Genomic DNA, 12,035 nt, shown 5'->3' on the forward strand with positions numbered 1-12,035 from the left:
TGTAAGGATTATGGGGCTCCCTGAACTGCCGGTCAAAGCAAATCGCAATCTGAGACAATTTTCCTTTGTTTGAAGCTATTTAATGAAGCCGAAGTTTCAATACCAGACGTTGATTACGCTCACAGAGTTACTCAAAGAACCGCGAGCTCCGGTCCTAAACCAAATTACCATTGCAAAATCACCCAAAGATTGACCAAAGACAGCGTTATCACTTATCAGTGTCTCACCGCAAAGATGCCTGCAGGACAGAGCCAACCAAATTGTGTCATGATGCTCGGCTGTCGCCAGAGGCTATCAGGATCTTCAATATCTCTCTCCCAGGATGCAACAAGTGCTACTGGATGCGCATGCGAAGAAATTTAAAAAACGACATCAGATTCAGTTTTGTTGGACAAAAGGATCTGTAACGTATCTTCACAAAGATACTGAATCGTTTTGAAAATCAAAGAGGCTGCTTCCTATGATAACTGAGTGACAAATTTGAGTGCAGTTAAGTAACTTACTTATTTATTTCATTTGTTTTATTCAATAATTACTGATGGTGATGAGAATAAGTTAGGTAAAGAAATATTTCGCGAATTACCATATTTTGTTGTTAATTTCGTTCCACACCATGGGCAGTTTAACAATAGTTTACAACGTCATCTCCCAACTGAAAAATCTTTGGATAAACTCTCTACCATTCATGATTTAGACCTATTTACTGTCAATACTAACAATTAAACCCTGATTTACATCTTTTTTTGCATAGTCATTATTGTTAAATTTTCAACCTCGGTTAATGCATTTCTCGTGCTCTGATTGGTTCATTCAATCTCGGTTATCAGCTCACAGCAACCTTAGTTTGACCTAAAATGGCAATTGATTGCGCTAAGTGTTAGCTAAGCTAATTTTTTTTTTCGCCGGAAAGCGGAATTTCTCTCTGAATAAAGCAAAAAAAAACCTTTTTGTGGAAAATTTGGATCAATTCCGATGTTTAGAAGTACGCAAAAAGGCACGAAATGGTTTTGTGATTTAGCCTGCGTCTGTCTGACCACAAGGTATTACACAACATCGCACCTTCATCAAGTTTTTCCGATTTCGCCCGGATTTTCTCGCTTTTTTCGCTCGTATTTCGTACTTCCAAACTTTTAGAGTTTAAAGAATTTAATAAAACAGTTATTCCATTCGCGCTTGTCGGATATGAGACTAGTTATAGCCAACTCGGCGCTACGCGCCTCGTTGGCTATTTACCATTTCATATCCAACGCGCGCTCATGAAATACAATTGTTAATTATTCGCCGCATAGCTTCAATGTGAAAGTCTTAAAACAGCGATTATCAAAATCCGGTTTCTCTTTACTTCATACTAATGCAAAAAGCATGAAACATCACCTTGAAAATCTAGCACTTAAAAGGGCGGCTAATTAGCATTTTGTACAAGAAAATTCTTCTCTGCTAGTGCCAATTGCTATGGTGGCAAGTGTGAATTTTAGCCTCTCAGACAACTGCAATCTTCAACATCCCACTTTCGATTTTCATGCTTTGGATTAGACTACCACAAAAAGAAAAAAGAGTTGAAAATGGTCCGGAATGATATTATTACAGAGAAGCCACGCTTTTGACACAAATAAAGAACTGAAGGGGAAAAGTGGTCTTAACTTTCTTGCTTGAAATGTCCAAGAATGAAGTTGTTTATACTGCTAGGCTACTTGCATTGTTCTCAAGGGACTATAAGAGTATCACTGTAATACTTTGTACGTTATTAAGTAACAATCTCGCAGCCGCTCCTCGACTGGGTTGCTGTGAAGCTCGCGTTTCTCTTTCAGAACCAGACGCCACTTTCCTGTTTCTTCCAACTTTTGGCAGGTTGAACTAAACCCGTACTCTGTCGGGTCATACGAGTCACAACGAATGGAGAAAATGAACAGACCACCTGAAAAAGAAGCAGCATCACAAAATAAGTGAAGTTTTTATTTTCAATTTATGGTCTATGGATGTTCTCCGATGACAGGAGTGATTCGTAAAAGGAGTATCTCCATCAACCAGGCTCCGACCCAACCATTCAACTATCTCACAGACAGGGAGCTTCGCGCATGTAAGAAGAAGTCTATCGGGCTGCTCTATTTAAGAAGGCAAGATATCATACCATTTTCAGATGTCACTACCAAGGCAGCACTGTCTCCTCGGTCATTTTGTTACCCTAAGTGTTTCTCCGACCCGGCGGGGTTAGAACCTTTGCCTTCCCTCCAGGATTCATACAACTAAGCCAGATGGTTAGCAAAGGTTGCGTACCCCTCCTCACTTGTTTCAAAATGCAACCCTCCAACCACGCCGTTCTACTGAGATGTGCATGACACCGATTTAAAAAAAATTCCAAACATTTGATCCCGGCCTGTTACCGGGATAAAACTGACTTCTGTTCCTGTAATCCCCAGGATCCCGATCCACTCATCACCGAGATAAAAGTGATGATGCGAATATTCTTAAAACCCGCATGGCAAGTATTTGCCGCCTTTGCTGGTTTAATAAAGCTCAAAATACTTTTAACTTTACCACTATCGACAGATATTAATCAGAGCTTAACTACAGAAGACAAAAGAAGTAAAAAAATTTAGATGTTGTCCGTTCTTTAACGAAAATGCATTGTACGATTTTCACACCAGGGGCCCGTTTCTCGAAAGTCCCGAAAACTTTTCGGGCCTAAAAGCCATCTGTGAAATTGCCAACCGCTTGTTTTGGAAAGCCGATCTTTTAACATGCTTTCAAGGTACCAAACAGAAAATTAAATGTGACGTTTGACGAATTAAATGCTCTCCGTTCTTGAGTTACAAAAGGAATTGTGACACCCGAAAATGGCCCGTAAAGTTTCGGGACTTTCGAGAAACGGCCACCTGAAACAGTACTTAAGGAGGCTCGAACCAGTTTCAACGCCTCCAAGTGACGCTCTTATTAGAAGGATCGGCACCACAACGTTGTATCATGTATTGGCAATATTGTGGTACCAAATGAAACACAAATTATTGCTGAACAAGATACAGTCATTATTGTGACATAATATGTCACCGTGGCAACGGGCAAGCCCTGTAAAAACACCCTTTATTTTGTTTTTAGTTGCTTATATCTCAAAGACGAACTAGGTGACCCCCACTTTTTATTTCTCAAAAGTAATCAGAAGGGCATGATGAAACTTTCTGCAACTGTAAGTTTTAAAAAATTATGTCTAACGGATTCAGAGCCACCTTAATTTTGTGATTTTTTTAAGGTAGCTCTGAATTCTCTAGACAGATTTTTTTTTAACTTTCCCGAAAGTTTCATCGTGGCCTTCTAATCACTTTTCAGCAATAAAAAAGGGGGTCACCCACTTTGTTTTTGAGATATGAGCAACTAAATCCAAAATATAGGGTGTTTTTGCTGGGCTTTCCCGTTGCCAAGGTAACTTATTACATCACAATAATGATCACATCTTGTTTGGAAATGATCGATGTTTCATATGGTACCATATTAAACATTGCTGTTACGTGATACAGTGTTGTAGCGTTATGCGATCAAAACAGAGAGTCTTTTAAGCGTTGAAACCCTTTCGAGCCTCCTTAATTGTTCAAAAGGAGATATCTCTTTCCCAGTAACCGAGATCTCAGTAACTGTGTCAGTCCGCCCTCTCGTGTGAACTGAGCAAAACCGTTTTACAACGGCTTCAGTGGCGAGGCGAGATCTCGGAAACCGAGCCATCTCGGTCAACTAGGCTCATAAGAAGAAGCTACAAATCTTGAATTGACTCATACAACCAACAAAACGATTTGGTGGAAATAGGTTCCTTACCAGGCTTCACAAACCGCGCGCACTCTTCAATCGCGCCAGGCTTTACTTGTCCATACACAATGACACCTGCGCACAACACGACGTCATATTCAGCAGTACCTATCACTTCCATGTGTGTGTCTGTCAAAGGAGCACAGATGAGTTTCTTGTATAATCCTCTTTCTGCTGATAAATTCAACATTTCTTGAGAAATGTCCAAAGCGTCGACATTGATGTAACCTCGAACTTTTAACATTTCGCCAACAGCCCCGGTCCCTGCTCCGGCATCCAAGATTTTCATGTCTTTTTGTGGATTGGGGAACACGTCTTTTGAATTCATGGCACGATCAAATGCTTCCACGCAAAGGACATGCCCTTTGTAACCCTGGTTATCCATAATCTGTCGTATAAAGCAGAAAGTTAATAACTGAAGGAAAGAATGTTTCCCTGTCCAGAAGCCTTTGTTTATCGATTTACCGATTTACCCCCTCGACCCTGGAAAACGAGCTTTCCGTTAAGTAAGTACTAATTTGAGGTAGAGTGTATAAATCGGATTTTTAAAGTCGCTGATTCGCCAAACCAGCGGTCAAAACGTCGTGATCCCAGATGACAGCTGCTCACAATTCAGTACGATTAACTTTACCATTATTACCAACCCAACAGAGAGAAGTAATCAAATGAAACATCTCCAATGACATTGAATAACTACGTTATTAAACGCTTATGAAACCAAACCAGCGGTCAAAACGTCGTGATCCCAGATGACAGCTGCTCACAATTCAGTACGATTAACTTTAGCATTATTACAAACCAAACAGAGAGAAGTAATCAAATGAAACATCTCCAATGACATTGAATAACTACGTTATTAAACGCTTATGATCCATAAAGGAGGTCACCAGTACTTGATATTTACCTGATTCCAAACGGGAGCCATTTCATCATAAGCCAGTTTGGATTCCTCCACAGAGGAATCTTTGCTCAGGTCCAGGAATCGCTGGCTGTACCCTACTTTGCTCGTCATATTTTCTTATGATGCGGATCCTGTGAAAGAGTGCATTAGAGTTAAATATTAACATGCATATTCCCTTGACTGTTCTTGAGACAAGATTTCATTGTTTTAATGAAATTTTGTTTTCCCATTTCAGACCACGTGATGTTACTCTAGGGAACCGCTTCTTTCAAATGTCATCTTATGCACTTGCATATGTATGCATAACTTATGAAAAAACAAAAAAGAAAACATCACGTGGTCTGAAATAGGAAAACAAAACGTACAAGCTAGAGGTCTATTGCTGGTTTTCACTCACGTGATCAACAGCCATGTTTTTCAACGAAAACAAAAAGAAGCGTTTGCATAATAATAGAGTTAAATTCCCGGAGGATTTAGTCGGGGCACCAACATGGCCGCCTTTTCTTTGTTTAGGGGCACCAACATGGCGGTCGTGACGTCATGTGAAAACCGAGAATTGGAGCCGACATTGTTTGCGACCGCATTGGGGAGTTAACACTGGTGTTAAACTAGTGTTAAATCAAGTTCTATTGTTTAGTGTTTGCCTAGGGATTCAAAGCACCAGAGAGCTGACACAAGAGTACTGTCAACACTAGTGTTACGCTGTCTTTCTCTCAAGTGTTACTTCAACCATTGATTACGCACACAAAGTTCCTACAAGAACCGCGAGAGACGGCCTAAACCTTTTATTTGCAAATCATTCACCCGAATATTGGCCAAAGACAGCGTTATGTCCCGCCGCAAAGATGCGAGAAAGAAAGATCCAACCAAATTGGGTCTTGTTGATCAAGTTTCGCTGGAGGTTGTCAGGATCTTCGCTCATCTCTCTCCAGACGTTTAATTTTGTGCTAGCGGACATACTTCTCAAAACCTATTATTCTCTTATTTTTTCTTACAGTTATGGTATGGGGTCAAGCTGCTGAAATGCACATGAATAAATACTTATTTTACAAAAGCGGGAAACGTTGAATTGAAATTACTGGTTGTTTGCTAAAATTCAAGGGATCCTTTCCGATAAGTTTACTGTCTGTTAGCCGAAGTTATATATTTAAAAAACTCAAAAACAATGAGATTACAGACTTATCATGTTTAGCTGCCTTTGGCCATAGTTAGTCCACTAACTATGCTTTGGCTTTGCCAGTAGCACGGCCGTACGTTGAGTAGCGCTAAAAACTAAAGGGAAAAACTCGGAAAGCACTCACCCATGCAAAGGCGCTTTTTTGATGGCTCCAATCAACTCTGCATTCCCTCCCTTAAGAACGCAGCTGCTCACCTAAATCACCACTACTTCTCCTACTCAATCAGCCACTCTATCTCACACGCAAATTCACACAGCTTTTGAACTAAACCGTGTTTGCGGATCAAGAATTCATTCGGGCTGGTCTTTCATATACCGGATCCGAAATAATTAATGTCCCTATAACAAATGAACAAAACCAATATAACAACAGCTAATCAGAAAATCCTAATCAGAATAACAATGGTTCTATGGCCTTGCGTCAATTTATTCCGGAAGATTGGGTAGACTTTCATATACCGGTACTAAATTAATGGCGGAGGACAAAAGAACCATTAGTATTCTCGGAAATGCCGTGCTAATTAGGTATTATGCTCGCTTTGTTCTTTTATTTCATGTACATTAATTATTTCGGATCCGGTATATGAAAGACCAGCCGGAATATTTTAAAAAAATCTACCAAGAAGTCGGAAACAATCCTCAGACTCTGATTGACACTTAAAATAACAACAACAACAACAAGCCCAAACAGTTAGAGCGAGTTTCAATCGAGTGTCGAAAAACCAAAACGATAGTAATTACTTTGGCCAAACAAAAAGGACGGACAATCCAGTAAACCAATCAAAACTCGAAGTAATTACACTTAGCCGACACAAAGCGCGGGGAAATGTGCACGCGCGAGCCACGATTGATTTTGGTTTAACTTCTGATTGTTTGAAAAAGTGGCGCGAGAACTTTGAACCAATCACTGAGTGAAGTAATGCAAATCCAAAGCAATTCGCTAATTACTTTCGACACTAAGCTGAAAACCGCTCTACCTGTGAACACACACAGTATTGGCCACTTTTCGTAGGCACATCGCTCTCTCCAAAACAGAACACTTTCTGGTAGCCCGAAAATAAAAACAAGAAGGTAAAAAGAAGACTATTGGCAGGAGTTTATTGTTTAGAAGTTGGTCTCTTTATCAAATCGATCAGCCGAATAGATGGTTTGAAACCAATCTCTAGAGACACCAGAAAGGAAGGTCGAGGCGTGACTGTGATTGGACAACTCAGTCAATGCATTCACGTCGGGAGACCCAGGGAAATAACGAAATTTGCGGTTGACAAACTACGGTCTGCCATCCCGATAAGGCTCAGTTTGTCGTCAACGGTTGAAGCCGTGGCCACGTTGGTGATAAAGCACCTCTTTCGAAAGCTGTTTTCTTGCAATCGAGTGAAAAAATTACCGCTTGAGGTCGCTCCTAGGACTACTATTGCGTTGATGGTGGGTTGAAATGAAAGTTAAATCTTTGTCAATTGAGCGTGGGAACATTTCATTAAGGAATATTTGACTCAAATTGGTGGGCTCCTGAGAATAGTGTGTTCAGCCTCGGGATTTCAAGTTATTATACGTTGACAACCGAGAAATTGAAAAATGGCTCAAATTACGTCGGATCTGGGAAATAACCACAGAGGAAGGAAGCGACCCACAATGGCAATAAGTATTTCAAGGTACCGTGGAAAGAACCGCATGGAAAAGATGACGACAAAAGATGACTACGAAATGTTGCCTTCTAGTCGTCGAATGTTCCTGATTTCAGTTACTATCATATTTTCAAGGCATTTTCAATAATCATGTAAATTGCTTTTCAATTGATTGATTTGATTGTATCAAATAAACGTTGATGAAAATTAAAAATAAATGCTGTTTGTTGTTGCCCATCCTCAGTTTCCTTGCATCTTTCACTTTCATTTACCAACCTAATTACATGCAACATAATATTGTTGTTGTTACTTCCTAGCTTAACAAAACGCGGTCTTTTCAATAAGCAAGGGGAGTACGCCAAGGCTGCATCTTAAGCCCTTTGCTATTTAACCTGTATCTTAACGACTTAGCTTTTTCATTTAACAGTATCCTATCTGACCCATTCGTTTTACCAAATGGCATGAAACTCAACTCTCTTTTATATGCAGATGACGTAATTGCTTTACTTTACTTTACTTTATCACGGTCTAAAGTAGGGCTTCAAAACTGCTTGAACACCTTATCCTCGAATTGCAACTCCTGCTGCAGGATGCTAAAAACAAATCCTAAGAAAACCAAGATAATGATTTTCCAAAAATGCAAAAGAAAGGCTACTCTAACTTTTACATTGGCAATGGAAAATCGACATTGTCTAAAACTACACCTTCCATGGAACTTTCATCTCATCTTCTGGAAACTTTACGCTTTCACTGGACCACTTGCAAAAAAAAAGGCCCTCTATACCCTCTTTAGTTTAAGACGACCCATTGATTTTAAAAGTCTGAAACCTACACTTGCATTTTGACTCTATGATCTCACTAATTTTACCTTACAATGGTGATGACTGGGGTACCTTTGTTAAATCGGATTTCAAATCCTGGGACAACTTTCCAATCGAAAAAACCCATTTACAATTCTGTAAACAATTGTTGGAAGTGCATAACAAAGCGTCAAATATGGCAAGTAGAGCAGAACTTGGTAAATACCCCATGATCAATAAAAAGATCCTCAATTACTTAAGCTATACATCTATGAGACAAAGATGATGGTTGGGGGCAAACGCTTAAATTACAGTGCATGTATGGGAATTTGGCCGACTTCAAACCTCTATAACTCCGCTACAAAGCGGCAGATTTCAAAAATTTTAAAATAGTTTTAGTCATTTTATTAATGTCATTCACTCAACGTTAAATTAGATCATATCACAAGGCACAACGTCTGAAAATTGGATATTAGAAATCTCATGTCAGGATCCCAAAAACGATGCGAATTTTGATCCCTGATTCCATAAAAAATACTGCTGATCCCGATCCCACGCGTTGTGATTCCAGATCCCAGGGCTGTGATCCCTTATACCCGGCCCTTTTCAGGCCTTTGATCCCTGATCCCGTATACCTCGTTACGACCCTGTCATAACGCTTCAAATTTTGCGGGAATTTGCATAATTTTGTTTACAAGGGTTTATACGAAATTTACAAAATTCCGTTTTGGGTCGTTACACCTTGATTTTGATCGTCATACTTCACCAAAATAATATCAATAGAAGTGCTTTTTGAGAGGTATTCTCGCTATCCACAATCACCACACCTTTAAGGATTTATAACGGATCAAAGTCGACAAAATTCCCATACATTTACTGTAATTTAAGCCGTGTTTGCCACCCTACCAATATGGCGTCAGAAACTGTGAAAGGGTCTATTTATATCAAAAGGTCGAGACAGCAGAAAGCAAATCGTTATCTTTAAGAAAGTTACGACATTTTTTAATTTCGAAGACATGTTTCGATGTTACAAACATCATCGTCAGTTACAATCAGTAACGATGATGTTTGTAACATCGAAACATGTCTTCGAAATTAAAAAATGTCGTATCTGTCTATATTTATATGATTTTAATTACAATTCATTGAATGACATCAAGATAAAGCAATTCGTGGACCTCATGAAAAAGAAACATGTCTCTTATCGGAACCAGACACTTCAGCACTCACGTTAACAAAGCTTTTATTACTCCATCAAAAAGAATTTGATTCACCACGACAATAGAATAGGTTGCCACAAACTACGTGTTGAAACAGGTAGGTACGACAAAATCCCTGTCGATGAAAGAACATGTTCCCTCTGTGAATTGTGGACGAAACCCATAAAGACGGCCACAAGACGCATTATGCGTCTGGACGAAGAATCTATTTTAGTGCGTCTTCGAAGACGCACTAAACTGGAAAGTTCAGACGCATTATGCGTCTAGTGCCCGTCTTTATACTAGACGAATTTAACAGACGCAGAAAAAATGTTTGCCCAAGTTCGTCCAAGACGAATTATGCGTCTCATATAGTTCGTCCCGTCTTTACACTACACGGATAACATGAGAGTCGCATAATTCGTCTGGACGGATTATGCGTCTCTAGTATAAAAACGGCCAATTACTATCACTATGATTACTACATTAACTTTCAATTGCGTTCATCTCATTGTGCTTTGCAATGAGAGACAAATTGACTTGATTCTTTCTTGGAATATTGGATAATTGCCATTATATTTTAATCTTACCTTATCAATGTTATATCCTTTCGACGCTTTCAAGTTGTATTGGTTATGGTCATGCAAATAAAGCTCACTTTTGAAAGGAAGCGTGACGGAGCAATAAGCGCATTGACTAATGTCACGCTGGACTGAATAAGAACTACAAAGTTTTTCCAATTATAGCGGCCGGTTTATGTAGGTTTCGGGCAATGACTGTAACTAATCGAATAATTCTGCGGGTCAGAATATTCAATTTGATAACTTTAAATTGAACTCTTCCGGAGTGACGGTATCTATTTGAAAGCAGGAACCATGTTCTTTTACCACGCAAACAATGCAAATGTAAAATGAAATTATAAAATTCGTACACAATTGTTGTCTCAAAATTTACCGATAAGCCTTACAGCTAAAAAAATGCAATGAAAATGCTTTATCGTGAAATGAACCGTTACTTTGTGCGAAGGAAACAATAACTAGGGAACACTTGAGTTACAATCTGTGAAGCTGTTACATACATACATACTATGTTTGATGAGTAGGTTAAGAAATAGAGGCAGCCAAAGGGCTGATGTGATTGATTTTCAACTCTGCTCACAGCGAGGAGGAGCCGCGAGTTATCGGTGAAGATTCTTTAAAAATTAGACACAGCAAAAGACAAGGGAAATCCTCAGTAGCAAAAGTCACCTACCTCTTATAGTTCGCTGAGTCGGAGAGAAATGCGTCACGCGCCTCTGAATCACATGATGCAGAGAGACAGTACAGTATGTTGCCCAGTTTCCGGCCACTTTAGTTTGTAATCGCCCTAACTTCTTGTTTATGCACGGAAACTTTCTCATTTTTCTACAAGAGACAGTTTATTTACTTACCTTTAAAATATTCGGAGATCGGCTGCCCACCTCAAGTACTAAAGAAATTATGCCATTTTTTGCAAAACTAGTAAGTTGCCCAGTTTCCAGTTTGGCCGGAAACTGGTACCGGCCGGAAACTGGTACCGGCCGGAAACTGGGCAACACACTGTACACCAACCATTAAACCTGGGGGAGGGGATATCTTAAGGGATTTACCCAAAAGTTGTAAGATATGTATACAAAAAAAAAAAAAAAAAAAAAGGCAAAAACTCTGTTTGGGATCCCCCGTGCTACTTTCGATCCAGAAAGATCCTCTATTAGAATATATAGATATAAAAGGATGGTCTATACGTTGCAATTTTTTTCTTGCATTTCTTCATGTGGTAAGCACACTACCAATCACACGATAGTACGTACAGAACGCATGCGTTGAAGGAGTGCAAAATGGCTCATCTTTCAATTAATCGAATAATACCGGTTACAACACGCGCGAAAGAAATGTTAGTCAAAGATTTGAAAAAAGCGAAACCCTTCTGTTATAATATCACTGAGTCGTCTTCAATGATAAGGGTGCAGTGGTACGCACTTAAGTATCTTTCTCAAATATTATTGCTGCCGCAGTGAGTGAGCCTGAAGCGAACGAACGAGGCAGTTCTCTTATCGAACTTTTCTTCGAAAGGTTAAGGGGATTGTGGTGAAAAGCCCAAGCAATTGTGGTTATGCGGGAATGGAGGAATTAAGATGAGGGGTATGTTGACTACTCGTATCATCAAACTATGGAGATAGTTTACAGTGTCACGCAACAAAAAATCAATTCGCAATCGTTCAATGAAAAAGGCCAAGCATGGGCGTAGCCAGGATTTTTCAAAGGGGGGGGGGGGGGGGTCACTCTTTGTCAAACAGAGGGTACTCGCGTTTTCGCAACCTGAATATTGTAGGTTGTTTGAGTAAAAAAACGGCTTACAAAGGGGGGGTCACGGGCACCCCAGGACCCCCCCACCCCTGGCTACGCCCTTGCCAAGAACTTGGAGTGTTGGATAGGAAGCAAATCTTTTAACCACCTCTCCAATTCTCAGGTCTGTGCGATACGTCGTTTCGGAGTTATTTGACAGAGCGTTCCACGCAACGTT

The 12,035-nt window shown here is 39.8% G+C and overlaps 1 protein-coding gene across 4 annotated transcripts; it reads right to left on the reverse strand.

The window, feature by feature from the left end:
- Nucleotides 1-490: 490 nt before the first annotated feature.
- LOC137973353 (methyltransferase-like protein 27) lies at nucleotides 491-10,806 on the reverse strand. 4 transcript variants are annotated; one of them, XM_068820143.1, is made up of 5 exons: nucleotides 10,085-10,174; nucleotides 5,995-6,209; nucleotides 4,697-4,824; nucleotides 3,802-4,180; nucleotides 491-1,915 (listed from the first exon to the last, which is right to left on the reverse strand). In XM_068820143.1, exons 3-5 carry the CDS (start codon nucleotides 4,802-4,804, stop codon nucleotides 1,722-1,724), a joined length of 681 nt encoding a protein of 226 aa, XP_068676244.1. In that variant the 5' UTR covers nucleotides 4,805-4,824; nucleotides 5,995-6,209; nucleotides 10,085-10,174; the 3' UTR covers nucleotides 491-1,721. The 4 variants fall into 4 exon arrangements, with proteins under 4 accessions (XP_068676244.1, XP_068676242.1, XP_068676241.1 ...); XM_068820141.1 differs by lacking the exons at nucleotides 5,995-6,209; nucleotides 10,085-10,174 and adding an exon at nucleotides 10,746-10,806; XM_068820140.1 differs by lacking the exon at nucleotides 5,995-6,209 and having other exon boundaries at nucleotides 10,085-10,208.
- Nucleotides 10,807-12,035: the final 1,229 nt, after the last annotated feature.

Source organism: Montipora foliosa, chromosome 10 (genome assembly GCF_036669935.1).
Source record: "Montipora foliosa isolate CH-2021 chromosome 10, ASM3666993v2, whole genome shotgun sequence".
NCBI classification, from domain to species: Eukaryota; Metazoa; Cnidaria; class Anthozoa; order Scleractinia; family Acroporidae; genus Montipora; species Montipora foliosa.